Source organism: Amyelois transitella, chromosome 18 (assembly GCF_032362555.1).
Source record: "Amyelois transitella isolate CPQ chromosome 18, ilAmyTran1.1, whole genome shotgun sequence".
Lineage (NCBI taxonomy): Eukaryota > Metazoa > Arthropoda > Insecta > Lepidoptera > Pyralidae > Amyelois > Amyelois transitella.
The window spans coordinates 7,654,567-7,673,888 of record NC_083521.1 but is presented as its reverse complement, the minus strand read 5'-3'; the positions used below and the strand labels follow the sequence as shown (position 1 = coordinate 7,673,888).

The 19,322-nt window shown below is 37.1% G+C and overlaps 1 protein-coding gene across 4 annotated transcripts in view; it reads right to left on the bottom strand.

The window, feature by feature from the left end:
• LOC106129954 (serine/threonine-protein phosphatase 2A 56 kDa regulatory subunit gamma isoform) overlaps positions 1-19,322 on the bottom strand; it is a 53,456-nt gene that overhangs the window by 24,081 nt on the left and 10,053 nt on the right. For 2 of the 4 annotated variants that reach the window (XM_060949073.1, XM_060949074.1), the window contains 2 exons: positions 12,080-12,257; positions 1,772-1,971 (listed from right to left, as the gene is read on the bottom strand). In XM_060949073.1, the coding sequence (XP_060805056.1) occupies positions 1,772-1,971; positions 12,080-12,257 (378 nt within the window). Of the gene's footprint in view, positions 1-1,771; positions 1,972-4,545; positions 5,034-12,079; positions 12,258-16,576; positions 16,756-19,322 lie in introns of those variants that run through there. The other 2 variants (XM_060949072.1, XM_060949076.1) reach the window with 2 other exon arrangements.

Below are 19,322 nucleotides of genomic sequence, written 5' to 3'. Positions count from 1 at the left end.
CGCCAATGAAAACACCCAGTATATGAAGACGTGAAGACCCAGGCCATCACGGCCGCCCCATCGACCTGCCTACTGTCGTAGGCAGCGATGATGCCATTGAAGAGGGCCAAAAGCCCTGACCAATCTACTCCGACTCCCTAAGGGAGTGTGGGAAGACCCGACGACGGCAAGATAGTATTGCACAGGCGTTTCAACTTTATTTTCATTTCTTTTTCTTTTGTAAGTTGTAGGTACATATTTCTGGTTATAATTCTATTAGAATATTTTTTTTGTTTAAATAGGCACTTAGATTAATCTGTACTTATATTATTATAAAACTGAAGAGTTTGTTTGTTTGTTTGAATGCGCTTATCTCAAGAACTACTGGTTCGAATTGAAAAATTCTTTTTGTGTTGAATAGACCATTTATCGAGGAAGGCTTTAGGCTATATAACGTCTAGCTGCAACTATTAGGAGCGAAGAAGTAATGAAAAATGTGAAAAAAATCGGGGAAGGAGCATCCTTGAGGGTTTCAATGATGCCAAAAATAACTATTCCACGCGGACGAAGTCGCAGGCACAGCTAGTTTTAAATAAATTCTTTAAACCTACATAGTAACACACGTCATCAATAGGTAAGTGTTGCATCATTAAATAGCAATAATCAAGTTCTAAGGCAAGTCAATTATTATTTAAACAATACATAGAGAGATAAGAGGCGGTACCTTATAAATACCGGAGACCTATCAATAAGCAATTACAATGACATACTAAATAATGCCAGCGACTCCGCCCGCGAATCCCGTTAATTCCAGTTCCAGCAGGAATTTCGAAAAATACTAAATACACTTAGTGCACCCTTAGACCCTGTCAGTACATAAATGTACGTGTTGAGATAGCAAATGATTTACATTTACAATGACGAAATCATTTCGAAGCTAATCTCTTCCAAAGAAGAAGAGGACGGTTAATTAGAAAACATAATGTCTCCAATAAAAATAAATTACTTAACATTAACGTGTTAATTAGAGACATCCTTATAGTCATTGTATACAAAAGCATAAATTAAAATGGCTAAAACAAAATCACTACAGAGTTGTCGCTTAGTCGAATAACTCCGGGTACTTTGTGAGTTAAAATTATGCTATGCACTTTGAAATCACAAGTAAGTGGGAATGGGAGATGGAAGGGAAGAAGCCAATATAACGCGAAAGCCCCAAAACAATTTAAAACGAAGTCCATAGTAGCATGTCTTAAACTTTTTTTAAATGAGGAATTAAAAACTATGGCGTTTCCCAAACACTACTATAGTTGGTTTGTTGAATACATACACAAAATCACGTCTTTATCCCTTGCCGGGAAGAAAAAGCCAACAGCCTTGACAAGTCTGATAGGCTACGTTCAGCTGTATGGCTTTATGATAGAACAGAGATTCAAATAGTAACAGGTTGTTAGGCCAAGGCCTAAAAGAAGTGTCCCAGGTTTACAAGCCTGTCAGTCGCCTTTTACGACGTCCTATTCTTTTTTTTTATCACACGGCACTGTGGAATATACATATGCGTTAAAAAGAGCGCGTTTAAAACCTGTATTATTTATAATAAGTGACAGAGTCAACCGCACAACTCACGAAAAACGTCAATTAAGAGAAAGGCTTATAACATTTTGACTCTCTTTTAGGTTAGGTATGGGTTAGCAATCTGTATTTTAATGTAAATTCCATTATCAAGACATACACCTAAATATGTCCATTCCGTGAGGAACAAAGACGTGAATATACGTATGTTTCAACTCACCATGTTAACCGCCTCCGGGTATATGGCTTCGGTGATGACGCCCCTCTGTGACGTCACATACTCCACCATCTCCAGCAGCGCGGCGCGCTTCACCTCCTTCCATTTGAGGTCCGACAGCGGCTCGTCAGCGAAGTCGAACAGCAAACAGCACTGTCTCAGTTTCTGCACGAACAGCTGTTCTCTTTCCGCTGCTGGCGCGTCTGTAATAGAAGAGAAACGTTTTGACCCAGGTAATATTTTTTTTTTGCTTTCAGTACCCATCACTTAATGATGTCAACACAACTTATAGTTAAACTAGCCGCAGTGTCACCAGTGTGAATTTGGCGCCACCGACACGCGCGAATTCCGCGTCACCTATACGCGCGAATCTAGCGACACACCTACAAACGAATACAGGTTCGCAAATCACAAGGGAACTATAGTTTTTACCGTGACAAAAAATACCCTATATCCTTCTCCAGACTATTTATTATTTATTACGCAAAATCATACTGATATAGAAATATTAATGTGTTTGTTTGTCAGTCTTTCATGTCAAAACCACTGAACCGATCTCCATGCAATTTTGCATACATATAGTGTGGAACACGTAAGAGGACATATTACCTATTCACGCGGGCGGAGTAGCAGGCAAAAGCTAGTATATAAAGATAAACAAGAAACACAAAATTCATACACGTGTTAGGCCATGAAAGCTGGCGTATTTCCATTGCATACCACTAAGGCGATTTTCACATATCTTGCAAATTGATTCACCTGCAACCGGTGCCAATAGATAAAATACCTGAATAATGTTCAGTGCTACATTTAGAGTGCACGATGTTAACCCGACCAGTAGTTGTAGATGTTATTTTTTAAATACATATGTCTGTATTTCAGGACCAGTTAGGCAAAGGTTTGTTTCGTGATGAAACAGAGCATGAAGATGAATTTAATCACTTCGAAATATAAAACAAAGTCGCCCTCCAGTTAATTATACATACACATAAAAAAATCACACCCTTTTTAGAACCCGCTATTTATAATTTTTAAGCAAATCAATAAAATGCCTGCTAATAAACTATTTAACAGATTGAGCAAAACACTGCGTTTGTTGCCACAAAACAAACTGTTGCCACCTTTTGATAAACTCATCGTATCCTTTTACCTAAGCCTGAATATATATTACCTTAATCAGAGTTCGCATATCTTAATTTAAAAATGGCGTATGTAAACAAGATCTGTCCCTAGAGCCTTGGTACGAATGTTGTACGGAAAGTTTAAATGTGTCTAAAGGTATTTAAATACTCTGCCTCTTTGGCCCTTCGGGGGCTATTCGGCTTTACGCAACATGGAGGTTTTAACAAGCAGAGCTCATTATAAAATTTCACGGAGAGAGGATGATTAAGATTTGACTATGATACAAAAATTAAATAATGACAGACTAATCGCTAATCATAAATCTCTTAAATAGATGTGCAAAAATGTGTAGAATGATAAAGGAGATATCAAAAGTAAACAATGTTGGTCATCAGATAAAAATAGTACCTGCAAAATATATCAACGTGCAAAACTGATATGACACATCGAAGAAAACGGAAAACATAACTGACATTGAAGATGATGAGAGATTAAACAATGATCTTGAAATAGATCAAACCTACGCCGCATATAACAAAGATTATTGATTGTGGCGTATTGTGATTTTTATGTTTTTTTTTATCAGGGTTATTTAAGTAATATTTTGAGATCTTGAGACAAATATATATATACCTAGGTCATCCAGACGCATTTAAATCTTATAAAACGCTTTATTCTGGCTTTATCAACTTGCGTTATAATATCAGCAATAGCATCAATGCCTCAAGACGACAATTAAAAATTCGGGAAATCAGACTCAATGTGGCCACTATAAGATTTAGAAAAAACAATTTCTGCTGCTTTTAATTCCAATAAACATGAAGAAATCTATGAATCTCTAGACAACATGTAACGTAGTAGCTATCAATCATTCGGTCAAACTTCTGCCAAATAAACGTACCAGTCAGGTGCTGTTAATATTACAAATCAATGCTCAATGAGTCCCTCAGCACAGCACCCACTACGGCAAGCCTATAAAGCTTCGCATCGCATACATAATGCCACCGGGACTACCGCAGGGCGCGAGGACGTCGCAATCATTTCCCATGGCATACATAGCGGGGCCGACCACTGGCCGATGGGTCGATATATTTCTGCGGCGTTTTCGCCATTTCATGCACTATATTATATACATACATACATACATAAAATCACGCCTCTTTCCCGGAGGGGTAGGCAGAGACTACCTCTTTCCACTTGCCACGATCTCTGCATACTTCTTTCGCTTCGACATTTTCTTCTTTCTTTATATACATCAGCACGAATTCTATCCACGTCGAGACAGTCATTCGTTTCAGTGTTTCAGTAGCATTGTTTTGGTCCAGCCGGCATTGGGCCTCTTCAAGGTTGGCAGTTAAAGGAGTGGGCGGTATAGTATTAAGAATAAGTATTTCTATAGTAATAATGTATTGGCTTTATACTGATCACTACAGTTTTTATGTTAGCTTTGTGTCTTGTGTTACTACAATTTGTATCGCGTGCTAGGCTGATGATATTGCTAGCGTGTTCAAAATAAATACTATCGTTTCGCAGACGCTTATAGGAAACCAACTAAACAACTGAAGCTTACAATATAAACAGAGATGAGATTTTGAATCTGGTTTTGTTGCAAATGGGATAATGTGGTTAGGTTCAGAATAACATAGATGACGGACCTTTTAGTAAGGGCAGTTGAACCATCAAACTCTCTTTATCAGTATTGGGGATCTGCGTAGGGCGCTCAGGCGAGACAGCTGCGGCAGCGGTGGGGGGCGGCGGGCTGCGCGCGTCCGGCGGCGACGGCGCCTTCTGCGGCGGACCCTGGCCCTCCATGCCGGTACCGGCGAAAAGCGCGAAACGGAATGCACGCGCAACGTCCGAAACACTCTCCGAGCGCTTTGTGGTCGCCTGGTTCGCGACGAGATCGAGACCCGAGTGGAACGAAGGAGACTTGGGTATTCCGAGCGGCGAGACAGCACGACGCGGCTTGCTCTCAGCGGCGGCGAACATCGCGCGAGAGGGCGCGCGCGCGGCCGGCCCGGCGTGGACCATCGCAGGCGGCGGCCGGCAGCGGCATCCGAGCGGAGCCCGGCGTCGCCGGACCGATGCGAGCTGCGGGGGCGGCCGGACTGCCACGCGCCGGTCTCGGCTGCGACTCGCGACTTGCGGCGCCGCTGGTGCGCGCGCAATCTGCGGCCCCTCGTCCCGCGGCCTCTCTCCGCCGCCCATCGCTCTATACAACCTCAGTTAGGGTTGCCACGTCACAGAACCATCGCAATTTACATAACTACAGAACGTAACTACTATATAATAATATAGTACTTCCTACGCGCTACGCCTGCGGGTATTGTCATGTAAAACCTGATAAGTATAGGCTTTTGTTTTCGAGCATTGCCTGGTGACGCAGCACACACATATATTATCATTTGTTTGTTACAGCCCTGTGCAAATTGAAGGATTGATATAAAACGACTGAAGTAAATTCAATTAGAAAGAATAATAAAATAATTTTAAGACGCGTCTCATTAAATGACAGAATGGATAATTACTTATATGACTTAAAAATTCAATAACATTACAGATTAGATTTAAAGAATTAAACCATTAATATCAGAATTCATATCAGTATAGTACAGTAAAGTCAATTAGAATAATATGAATAAAAGAGAATGACGCTTCAACATTTATTCAAAAACTGGCTTACTGGCCGCTGACTCTTTTAATTTACGAATTCAATTTTTCACAAAGCAACGGGAGGAAAACGCGGCACCGACCCAGACGGAGGCTCTTCTGAAAAATGGTTGGGGGGACAAAGACAAGTTTGTTTGGGTGAAGACGAGGGGAAGTAAGCAACCCTCACAGCAAGGGAACATTCTTGTGCCAGACGTAGGTATATCACGTCCCCTTGCAATCGATATTTTGATCGACATAAATTGTCTGAACAACTTCCTGGAATACTATGATGTTTGTTTTTAAACTATCGTAAAAAATGGTGAAAGTACACCGTGTAACAATCGGAACTATATACATTTTTTTCATAGATTACTGTATCTCTACGCTTCTTTTTACAGATATTCTATTGTTTTGTAAGTGTAACTGTGGATTCATGTGTTTTAGGACTATTTTGCTGATATCTTCAGAAAGGGAAAAGTTGGGAGAAGCAATCAATGAGAATGTATGAATAATGAGTGTGGAAGAAGCAAGAAAAATCTCTTAAGATCAAAGCAATATGAGTGAGGAGAGATTAGAGCTTATTTCAGTTTATTGCATTTGATCTGATCTAAAATGAGAGAAGGAAATAACGTTTATAAAAGTAGTCGCAACTGATTAATTTCGAGATATTATTTGTTTTCCATGATATACAAAGAATGATCTCATTACATTATCCGTTAGATTTAGATGTGGTAATCTGAGTAATCTTATCGTTGGTTCATTATGGCATATATATACGATCAGATAACCATAGATACGACGGTGGACGAGCGCTAGCTTGTTCATATCTTCAACTTCTTGGAACTTTGCACTATCTTGGTGACGCTATTCATGATTCTCGTCGCAGATGATGCACGAAGCGACCATACTTAATGCTCGCTCATAGAATCTGATTGATGCTATATCATTGGGTGGCCAGAAATTGTTTCTGCCATGTCACGAGAGTACAAAAAGATCTTTTTCTCTTTGTAGTCACATCATATAATTTTCTGAATCCATGTGATCCATGATGCTGCTCTTTATCGGAATACCAAAAATATTACCTTCATTAAAGATTTTAGTCTAATACTAATTATATCAAACTACCAAGAGTTTTACAAGTAAACACTCCTCAAACACAAGTGGCAAGGACAGCCGTTACTAAGATTAGGGCACATTAGAGTAATTAGGAGCTTTAGTGGACATTGGTAGCGATGACCCCACACTAATTGCGAGCGTTAATTATGTGCTGCGTGTGGTTCCATCTCATATGATAGAAAAACTAATCAGCCATAAAGGAGATTACCTTGAATAACATTATTTCATATCTTCAATAGAAATAAGGATATTGTCAATACATCATCAAGATAAGGTGTTTCATAAAACTTTTATAATAATAACTTTTGGATATTCTTCATGTGTGCGAATCATTCTAAGGTCATTAAAGTTTCAATGCTCTCTGAACCTCTCAAGTAACTAGCAGTATCTCATCAAAGGGGCCTCAACTTCAATTTAAGAGATCAGTGTGTGAGTTGCACGTGACCTAATTCCCTTGCAGCAGTCAGATTACGTTCCATATCAGTAGTAAGTGGAACTAATAGCTGGATCCATTGCTAATGCAGCATTACAACGATATTTTTAGACTATTTGAACATAGTTTTTGTTTTTTCAATGTAAATATTGATATTTATCTCAAATACGTACAGCTATTTAGATGATATTTGCAAAACGCGTGTCTTCGACACAATGCAGTACTTAATCAATGAACTCCTGCAAAGGCTGTCTAGATGAAAAAAATCCTGGCGTGAAAAAAGACAAAAGCAGTCCAATTAATGGACTGATTTTTTATAATATTCGGTTCGGTAATATTGATAAACATTTCTAGCTCTCACGTAACGCCTGTTTTGAATTTCCAGCATGAACCTCAATAACGAATAAAAGCGATAGCGAGCAACCTTCGCAAAACAGTAGAAAAGGCATGGGAAAAATGCGTTTTTCACAGTTACGATTTAATTGAAAGTTATGGATGTGCAGAACACGGTAAACGGGCGTGATAAAAACGATAACACGTTAAACTCAATTTGCTTCAACATTGTAATCTAGCAAGACAAGGTACAGCTAGATTATAAAGAATGCGTTAGCCTCAGTAAATAAAATCTTCAAAATTGATTTTATACTATAGTTAAAAAAAGACAATTATTAAACGATTACTGACTTTCATCTTATTCCCTATCTTTCACCGGGAAATGTCTTAAAATTCCTCCACATCATAGACTATTCCACTAACGACTCCCACGCGATTAGTTTATCCAAGGAGGTTGTTATTATAGCTATTGTTCTGTACGTAAAGCCGCACTGCGTATTTCTAAACACGTGTTTGTTGTGACTAGACTAGTAGACTAACATCTTCTGTGAGGCGTTGTTTACAAATCCTATTATCTATCATGTATGTACGGCATGCTTTATTTACCTCGTCGGTCTTTACGATCAATAAGATTATGTAATTTCTCGTAACAATTACCAATATGTCTTTATCAGCTTTATCAGTCTTTACCACCAAAAGTCTGACCCGAATCGTAGAAGTGAAATCTTCCAAACATACGTGTTTGGAAACAAAACAGATCAGATTTTATGCATTAATATTTTAATCTGAAAACTTGTACATTATCGACATACCATCAATTATTATTCGTCTCATATTATAAATCTTCATCTTTGGTTTAGTATTTCTATTCATTAGTCTTTTTATTTAATTTAGAAACAGAATATTCTACTGTAGTTAAATAATGACAAAAATAAAATATTACACATAGCAAGTATATGTTTCATGTTTTTGCGCTTTATGATAGACCTCGAGTATATAACTCTCAATTTTTAAAGATACGACGACCTATTTTCCCAAAGGGCGAAAATGACAATATTATATCATTTTAGAGCTTTTAATTTTGATGTATAAGACCATATTAATTTTACTTCATAAAATTTGCAAGTGTACTTTTGTTTTGTTACTCTCATAAATATCTTTCGTATCTTATAAAGATTTCAGGTGAAACGTTAAATTGAACTTTTAAGTAAGATTTCAGATAAATTGATAATAAATTTTGATATTTTAAGTCTCCATGACCATCCAACAATGAAAAATCTTTATTTCAACGACACAACTCGCCCAAATTGTACAGTATCTAAAAATAGGACACCAATTGAAAACAGCATGATTCATTTGGGCGAAACCCTTTCAGTAATTAATAGGAGCAAACCCATAAACACTTATCAAGGCCGAGAGGGTGATACCAATAATGGGTAGGCGTATATAGGTAGGCAATGTACCTACATAGATGGTGGGAGGGCATGGGCTTTATCTAATGACTGACTGGATAACATCAGCATGACCCAAAAAAACAAAGCTGTCTAGACTAGCGAAGAGTTTAGAAACAATTCTGGCGCTATTTATCTGCGCAATATTAAAAACATTGATATTAATAACTTACGTTTATAACTATTATGGTCGTTATTGTCATATACGTAAGTACGTTTATTTTTGTCATACTAATACGTTTGTATTTGTTATATGATCCAATACGGGTTAGGTTCCCCTACAAAGGTTACGGAGGTTAGGTGGGAGTTGCTTCGTGTAAAACCTGACTCACCCAATCCAGGATCCATAGTAAAGAGCTTACCCCGGGCTCCTCTCCAGAGTGGTGAGGACGCAACCGGGTCTATAACCAGGAAAAAGAAGAAGATAATTGTCATGGTCAATTGGTTAAATTAAATGCTTTTAAGGGTTTATTCGAAGTTTTTATTGTGTAAGTTCAAATCATAGAAATAAATAAAGTTAACCTTGATTGTGACAATAGAGTGATGTAACTTTTTTTCAACACATATACGTTTTTGACATTGCGGTGGTAAATAGCGAAATAATTGTCTGTGGTAAATTATCGACGCGGTGGAAACAATGCAAGATTGTTCGTACGCCGATTATGATAATTTTTGCACAGTGATTTTTTTTTTCATTAGAGCGAACCGCAGATAATGATTTTACGCTCCGCTTGTAAACGAGAGTGCGAAGATGTATGGAATGTATTCTGTGTAGAATTCATCGTGAACAAACAGTGTAATCAATACTGTCGTCAATAATTTTGCAATTTGGTTGATTCTGTAGTGGCTACAAACCTTTAAAGAGACGAAAGGGTGTTTCACCTTTATAGTTAAGATTAGTTTTGGTTGTTTTTAATTACAGCTGACCGTGGCCTTCCAGTCTTTTGGAGATCGTTTGTTCAGTCTACCCCGTAAGAGATAAAGACGTGTTTACATGTATGTCTGTAGTTTCAATAGATAAACTCTTTCAGCATTATTTTCGACATTTGACAAAAATAATTTTGACAATCAGAACATTCGCTTCAGGCGTTTCATACAACAAGCACAATATGTATAGCAATGCAAGCAATTTTACCTACAGTTCTAAGTGACTCTTCACTTCTTTCAGCTAGGAAGCAAAATTTTGCAGCCTTGGCTATATGCGAGTGGCTCGAAGTGGCGTGTGTCCGGACTGGCTTTTTGCTCGCGTCCCTTTGTGCTGGTTCCGTTTCCGCAGTCTTTTCAACGGCCCAGGCATTTTACTGATTAAAATAACCTCATTTTTTTAAAGTGAAATACGCTGATTTTCATTCACAATAATCAATCCCCCAAAATCTTTTTATACTCAGAAACTATTTGCTTCAAATGTGCTGTGCTATCTTTAGTAAAAATTTTTAGCGTCTTAAATCATGTTCGAATGAAAGTGTGACATTCTTTCTCACTACATTAAAATTTGTTCCGCTAAGGTTTATCGATAGTTATATAGTATGTAGGTACTTTATAAGTAGGTACCCGTATTTGGTTTTATTTTTATTTATTTTCCTTCATATTTCGAACGTACATAATGTAGTTTTTAATAAAAAGCGTTTGGAACTGCTGACTGTAAGAAGCTGAAATTTGGCATGTAAGTAGTTTCTTGGTAAATCACTTAGACGATACTCCTAAATTCCCACGGGAGTGGCAAAATACGCGAATCAGCTATTCTTCAAAATTCTCACGGGAGTGGGAAGATTACGCGAACGGCGCTGCGGGCTTAATCCAGTTTGACATAAAAGGTACTTCATTTGTTCAGTTCTCATACAATTTCCACGTCAATACAAATGGACTTCGTAACCAAGGAGGAAAATCCTTTTATTGGCAACAGGTGATACGAGGATAAAGATTCCATAAATATCTAACTTTATCATTTAAACGTGTTCAGATGTTTTATTCCAATCCACTTATATACCTACTTTATTTTTTAAGTGCTGTACGAAGTCGTTAACGCAAAATTACCAAGCTAACCCAGCTTGGTAATTTTGATCTAATTGTTTCCTAAAGTCTTCTACAATACATACAGGGAGAATCTAGAACTGTTAAATTTTATGCCGGAACTAATTATCAAGTAACGGAAAAACGCTCCACCAAATTTTAATTATATCAAAATAATGATAAATGAATAAAGTGCTTTAACCAACCCCAAAATTGAAAAGCTTCCGGCTGTTTAGTCAATACAGTCTAGCACTTTTTATGCAAACAAAAAAAACACATGAAATATCAAAGGGCAGCCCCTCTTTTCCGTGGGGCTTCGAGATTGATGAAACAGCCGCTAGTCACGTGATACAAATTCAAAGGGTTTCGACGATTAACACACGAAATGGAAAAATCCTATGTCTCGATTCTGGTAGGCATAACTTTCCAAAAAAAATAATGAGAGTCAGTTAATATGGTCAAATCAGATCAAAAATATACCTATTAAACCGAGAAGCCTTAAAGAATGTGGTTGAACCAAAATAAGTATACAAAGATCTTGGAAAGATGTAGTCCTGCCTACCCTCCGGGAAAAAGATGTTGCTCACTTTGCCGTAAGAATAATTAGCTGATCCAGAAAAGCGTCGAGATAATGAAACAACTATACGGTAGGTATCTGTGCCAATGAGCAGAAGTAAGCAAACTAAAAGAAATAAGAACTTGTATAGCAAAGGCAATAAAAATTCGATCGATAAGATCCTGATATCAAACTGACCACAATAGCGACATGGAGACTTATAAACGACAGAGATAATATATGTTTCAAAGAATTTGTAATACGGACATCAAAGAATCGATAAATTAAATGACTGATCATTACAAATTAAGTTGAGATATATTTTAATGGTGAGAAATACATTGACCATTAACATAAATATGGTTCATAAAAATGTACTTCGATCCTTATTTTGAAATACCAATTGAAATAGGGCTCGCTTTACATTCGGAAAATCTTTTAGCGCTGCGCAGATTATAAATCCGCCACAACTGTCAACAGAGGCATTAAAATTTGTGAAATAGGTAGTGACTATTCTGAACGTTTCTGAACGTACTATGTATTATATTCCGTGGTTTCTGATTGGAATTGTGCGTACGCGTTAACTGTAATTGTTATTATAAAAATTCCATCCTCAAACGATTTTAAGGCTAGCTTACCTTTGATAGGCGGTAGTTTGACCAGTTCCTGATTGTGATTGTGGACGTTGAATCTGCTCGAGCTATGCCTCCTGGGCTGGCCGTTCCACCCTGGTGGTCGTGGGCCGTCTGCTGAACGGGGGACGATTGCCGCAGGAGGGGGAGGGCCAGACGCTAACGACGGCTTCTCTGGGCGACTCTGGGGCAAAAATAAAAACAAACTGATAAAATTATTTTCTGGAACTCCATTTAATCTCGTGCTTTAGCATGTTCAACTACACAAAGCTTTATTTGTTGTTTTTGCTCAATTATTTTCTCCTCATTTCCTCGGTTCCATTGACGATGGTGACAATACTGATAAATAACATAAAATTTTCTCACAATTCTGATTTGTATTGGTTATGCTTTATGTCAGGCAAAGCTTTTACAGGTCACAGCCACTGACCACTTAGCTGACGAATGTTCAGAGAGACATGAAAGCTCTAAGTCTTGAAAAGGAGGATGCATTTACGCGGCACTCCTAGCGACGCATGTTTGGAAAAGCTGACCCCTTGTATTAAGAAGAAGCGATGACAAAGAAAAAGAAGAAGCGAAGGTTTGTTTACAAACAGTTCAATCGAATGTGCTTGTTACTTATAGGTAGATATACAGTGGGTTGCCAAATTAATAGGGACAGTCGAAAAATATTGTTTTTTTACACTTTATTGGTCCATAACTAATTAAAAACGTTGTTTTGAGTTATAATTATATTTAATAATATTAGACACACATCTTACAAGTAGTTTAAACAAAAAAATAACAGTCTTTGGGTAATTAGAAAATATTAGCAGGTATTACGAAAATGGCAATGAGATATTGCTAATATTTTGTCACATTTCCTTTATTATTTATTTATTTTTTTTTTTAGCCTGAATGAGTGCTTCGATCCGCCTCGGCATACTTTCTATGCACTGTTTGGCACTTTCCTTTATTTTAGGGTTGTGGTGCCACACATTTATTAATTTTTCGATCAGTTTTACCTTGGTGGTTATCACTTCCTTGGCAATTTCCGCCTTGGTAATTTCCCATAAGTTTTCGATGGGGTTCATGTCTGGAGAATTGCCAGGCCAAGGTAAAACTGGTATATTGTGGTCTGCTAAAAATTTTGTTACACTCCTTGCTTTATGGCATGGTGCTGAGTCATGCATGAACATGAATTCCTCCCCCTCTGAGAACCATTCCCGGAGTTGCGGCAACAAGCGAGTTTCTAGGACCTGCCTGTATTGGTCCTGTCTCATGGTTCCCTGGACAATGTAGAGACGCCCAACCCCTTTAGCACTTATGACAGACCATACCATTATTTTAACAGGGTGTTTAACGCGTTCCACAATGCAGTCAGGGTGAAATTTCTCGCCTGGGCGCCGCCTGACAAAGTTGCTTTTGTCGGCAAGAATCTCAAATGTTGATTCGTCTGAGAAACACACCTGAAAAAAAATATTTATAACTTATATGAAAATCTTTTTAGATAATATACCATAATATTAATATAAATTATCAATTGACATTAAAACTGACCTTGCTCCAGTCTTCAACACTCATCAGACGGTGTTCACGAGCCCAAGCAAGTCGTTTCTTCTTCATCGCCTCTGTCAGTCGCGGTTTTTTAGCTGGGCGATGTCCGGTCAGGCCTTCCTCTGCCAACCTACGCTGTACAGTTCTCTTCGAAACTTGTATTCCAGACTCCTGTACCATCTGGGTTAACAATCCAGCACTTTTCTTCCTGTTTTGCAAACACATATCCCTGATTTTCCTATCGGACCGTGGTGTCGTAATCCGTTTTCTTCCGCATTTGCCTTTTCTTTTGGGCAAAAGTGGCTGATCTTGATCCAGATTTATTTTTATTTTATTTACTACCGACTTAGAAACACCAGCCAGTTCTGCTATCTTCCTCTGAGAATGACTTGTGTGCAAAAGAAGGGTTTTAACCTCAGATTTTTTTCTTGGAGACAAATCTACCCCTCGACCCATAGTGAAAGCTGTAAAAATAAAAAATTAATTAATTTCGTCCTAAAATCAGCCCCAAAATACTTAAGATTTAATAAAAATAAAGTAATACTTACTTGCAGTATTATCAATTTCGAGTAACGACTGAATATTGGATAGATAACGATTAGACTATCTACTAGACAAACACACGTTATAGAATAGGCACGTTTCAGTTATTGATCGTCGATATTGATATATGTATTTGTATTTTCTTGAATATCAAAGAGCTCCAAGTTATGATAAATGAATAGACTAAAATCATACAAAATGTAACCTTGTTTTTATGCTTAGATAAATTATGATATTTTATATTATACCTACTTCTTAAAATATTGCATGATTAGAATGAAAGCAGGAACTATGATTATAAAGTAGGAGCGAGAAAGATATACAATTAATTATTTATAGTTAAGTGGATAGTCTAAGTAATAGATAGACTATGAGAATATGATTTGGTAGCTGTCATTCGTGAATTAATGAAAGAATGAATTAAAGATTTGTAGTTTAATATTTATAAAAAAATATATATCTGGAAAACTTTAACTAACATTGTATGTGATTATATATATATACATGGAAAAATGTAACAAAAGAAAATAGCTTAGGTTGAAGCATTATATCCCCCACGAAATAAAAGATGATAAATGATAGAAGCTTTCCGTGCAATGGTTTTACGAGAATTCCACACGTTTTATACCCATTTCAGACGTCTGTGACGAATACGAATAAGGTTAGATTATAACTCGAGGAAATAGTGGCCTTGAAGGAAGCCATCATCTTTTTAATCGGATACCAAATACATATTTTTGTGATCTGTAGCGAAGAAAATACAGTGTGCCTGCTTCAATACTTCTTCGTTTTTTAATTAAAAATTCCTGCTTCATAGACAACTACATATATTTGAATTCCAATTAAATCATTAAACCAAACAGTTGGACGTTGCCTTTCTGTATTTTCGGGACTATTGGCTCTGTCTACTCCGTAAGAGATAAAATCGTGATGTATGGAACTAACTACAGTAAATATTGTGTACATTCGAAGCAATGAGCAAGAAATAAAATATGTATTGTATTAAGTTTGTAACCAACTGCAGAGACCTACATAATTCAGTTGTGGCCGCTGTTATTTGAAATGTCAATGTCAAGGCTTTTGTTCTTGATATCAATCGATATAGAACGATAAAGTTAACATTGTTGTTAACTAACAAGAGTACTCGGTCTATGAAAAATTCCGATCGAAATTCACACGATCACATTTGCTAAAGCACTGTCACATTCACCAACCACTTTCATTCCTTTCAAGATAAAAAGTAAGAAGTAACTTTAAACCGGTTATCAATTTACCGGTTTTTGAAGTAATTCCGGTCACTCCTGATACAAATTGATATTTCCACCTTCGTTTTTTGAATTATGATTATGAAACCAACATTGAAAGAATTGGTAGACGATGGATACGTTATAAACAGTTGGCTGCTGTGTTGAGATTGCGTGCAAATGACTTTGAAAAAATACTTCTTCTTTTATGGCGTAGTTATTTGACTCCCCATTCGTTCACTTGTATTTTTGGACTGAACTTTATTGGACAATGTACCTTCTTTATCTTACTAGACTTTGTCAGCCAAAAAACTAAATGGGATATTCGACTAAAAGAAAAAAAAGAGTTACACCTATAATTTTTGGCTGATGCTGAATTTGAGTCATTTATTCATACAAAGTATGAAAGTAGAAAAATATAAAAAAAAATTTTACTTATACACTTTGGATCTCTTGATTGGCAAAAATACATTGAAGCCTTAATCCAGTAAAAGCCATGTAAATTCCGTCTACCCCACTAGTCCCAATGACTTATCCCATAGTGGGACAAGTGGGTCAATTTCTTCTTGGTCGGTGTTACTATTATTTAAAAAAAATATTACTACGAATTTGTGCGGGGCGAGAACTCGCGAATTAACATTTTATTGGGCATGTCCCGCTATCACATACTAGTTTTGTTCATTTCCATGTAGGTTATATGAATTTTATACCTTCGTTATGAATGCAAAGATAATGGTCATTATAAATACAGTTTCTGTTTAGTAGTATGTACACATAGTATCGTTAAGTAGTAAACTTACAAGGAGCAAATTTCGAATGTCTTAAAAAAGGGAGATGTTAGGAATTCCTATTATTGTCGAATATGCATGAAGAGAAATAATGAGTGTGGAGGCAGAGGAAGAGGTCTGTAAAGATGTAGCAAGTGGAAATCCATAGTATCTGCCTACCAATGGGAGACAGGCTGTATGTATGTAGGTATCGCTAAGTAGTGTCCATGTCTATACAAGTCTCAAACTGGGAATCAATATATACCGAACGGGATTAAATGCAATAACACTTAGTCAATATATAACCAATATGTATTTCTTCTATCGATAAGCTAATTGTAGTGGAGTAAAAAAAATAAGAAAAGGAAGAAAGCACTAATATGTCATCGAGATAAGCCAAGTAATCAGCTTACCGTGGCAGGCGGCGGTGGTGAGGGCGAATGGTTTCCACGCCGGAACATTGTCGACAGCGAACGCCCCTGAGGGCTGGCTGCCGACACGAACATCTTAAGTTGTGTTCTTGTTACAGGCTTATTTCAGTGGTAATCCAAGATCCTTATCAAAAGATGTGATTATGATCACGCCATGGCATGAAATGTACTTTTTCACTAAAATGCTGCTGCAGTTTAAGTATAATTTCAAAATAGGTTTTTGTTGATCTAACTATTAGTTTCTGCATCACACATCCTCAGCACTGCACTCGTAGGTATCGCGAAGCTAACTTTAGCACTAAAGCTGACTAATGAGTGAACAATCAACTTTTACTAACGTTTCACAGACCACAAAAACAAGCGAACTTTCTCTATGCTAACTTTATATGAGTCACTGACTTTTCAAATTATAAAGTTTCATGTTAACAGGGCTTCCGGAGCGGACATCTCAAGACCTCGTTAAAAATGCCCGAGTGGAACTTGACTCTAGTAATCTACAGAATATATTAAAATCACTAGTGTCAACTCACTTTAACTTGTAAACATTATCTTATGTTTACATTGAATGGAAAATACGCTGCTATCACTCATAATGTTTATATATGTATAAAATCTTTACAATAAGTGCTTGCCAAAAATGTAGGTGTGAATCCTCGACCGCTCGGCTGACTGGATGCAGATTCGTGAAGCGACTAATCGCGGCATTACATAATTTGGAGTTTCCACGTCTGATTGCTAACAGCAAAATGGAATTTTGCATGAGATATCCTGCGATTAATGCAACTTGGTTCTGCTGCAGTAAGTAATGACGAGATGTAGATTATTACGCTGGAGTTACCGTTACGCGGCCTTGCGAGGTTGGTAGCCGTTTTTCTTCCGGCTCCAATGGGCGCGGTCAGTGATCGGGCCTAATGATGGATAATTGTGATTCCTACAATGAATCTAAGAATAATAAACTTTGCTTAGGTGCTGATCAAAATCGACCAAAATAGAATGACACCAAGGGTTTAGAATAAGAAAAAATAAAACTACTAAATTTAAGATCATGACTTTTTGACGTTCTCTATCAGACAACCAGTGAGATCAAACTGGAGTGTCCAGTAAATACTTAAACGTTGTCCATCTATAAGAATTAGTGCCGTGTGGTTCCCCGAGCACCAATAAAAAAATGTATAGGACTCTCCCTCTCTTTCCCATGGATGTCGTAAAAGGCGACTAAGGGATAAGCTTAAAAACTTGGGATCCTCCTTTAGGGCGATGGGCTTCATTAAGCTAAACGTCGCCTATCAGTCTTTTTAAGACTGTTTGCTCTGTCTACTCCGCAAGGAATATAGACGTGATTATATGTATGTTTGTATTAGAATTCGTATTACCTTACACGTGCCACATGTAAATAATAAAACAAAATGTCATTTAAAACCAGAGCCATACTAAAAAGGGATTAGACGAAACGATTGCCTATAAACATTAAATATAAACGATTTAACTATATCAGTTGCCTTTCAAACTAATATAGTTAAATCGTTTATATTCATAAATAAATATTTTTAAGACATAGAAATTCATATATAAATAGTGTAGTGACCGCTTTCACCGATAACGAATTAGCATTGATTTCACATAATAACGTGATTTGACGAGAATAGATTTTACTATAAAATTTGCATTTTGCGCCATAAATTCAACAAATTGGAATCAGATTTTTGGATCACATCGCATGTGTGTTATATCAGTTTGTCTCAAGTTGCATCCTCACCTTTCTGGAATGGATAAGTCAGATTTTTCCACGAGTTTTTGGTACAATATGGGCCCTTCATCACGCTATTTTATCCAGTCACATTTACAATTCGACCACCGTCATTTTCTGATGATAATGAAAAGTCAGAAAGTTCATAAAAACACAAGAACAATATCTTAAAAGTTGGAATTATGAAATGAACCAGACGGTGCGATTAACGTCAGCGGTCGATCGCCCACGGGTTGTGAAGAAAGTAAACATGACCAGTTTGTATTTATGGACTACTACTGGGTCTTTGCCGGATATTTAAAATATGCTCGTATTGTGGCTAAAAGTGAGATAAGGTAGCGAACACGGGTTTCTATTTGATTATCTATAATAATACCTTAGTTCAATAACTAAGGTATTATTATTGTGCCAATGATGGACTCAATAGTCCATCATTGACAGCCTCTGTGGCACAGCGGTAGTGCGCTTGTCTGTAACACCGAAAGGTTCGGATTCAAATTCCGACCAGGACATGATTAGAAACGAACATTCTCTGATTGGCCTGGGTCTTGGATGTTTATCTATATAAGTGTTTATTATTAAATATAGTAACGTTGGGTTAGTATCTCGTAACACAAGTTTCTAACTTACTTCGAGGCTAACTCAATCTGTGTAATTTGTCCCGTATTATATTTATTTATCATTTGAATGGAATCAAACTGTTTGCATTTTAGTTTCCTTATTTACCAATATTATTTGTTTGTCTGTCCTCCTTTACGTCTCTGCTCTTCTCTTTCGGTTCTACTAGAAGAGATTCTTCTAGATATAATGAGTACAACTCCAGTTCATTGGGTTTTCTTCGCTATGTAAAGTTAAACATAATGATTTGATTTCTTTAGAAATAAGCAGAAAGAAAGAAGATTGTTTCTTGTGTGATAAACACATTCCAATAAGTTTTCTGTATACATGAAATGCGTGCACTTACTTCAAACATATTGTTCT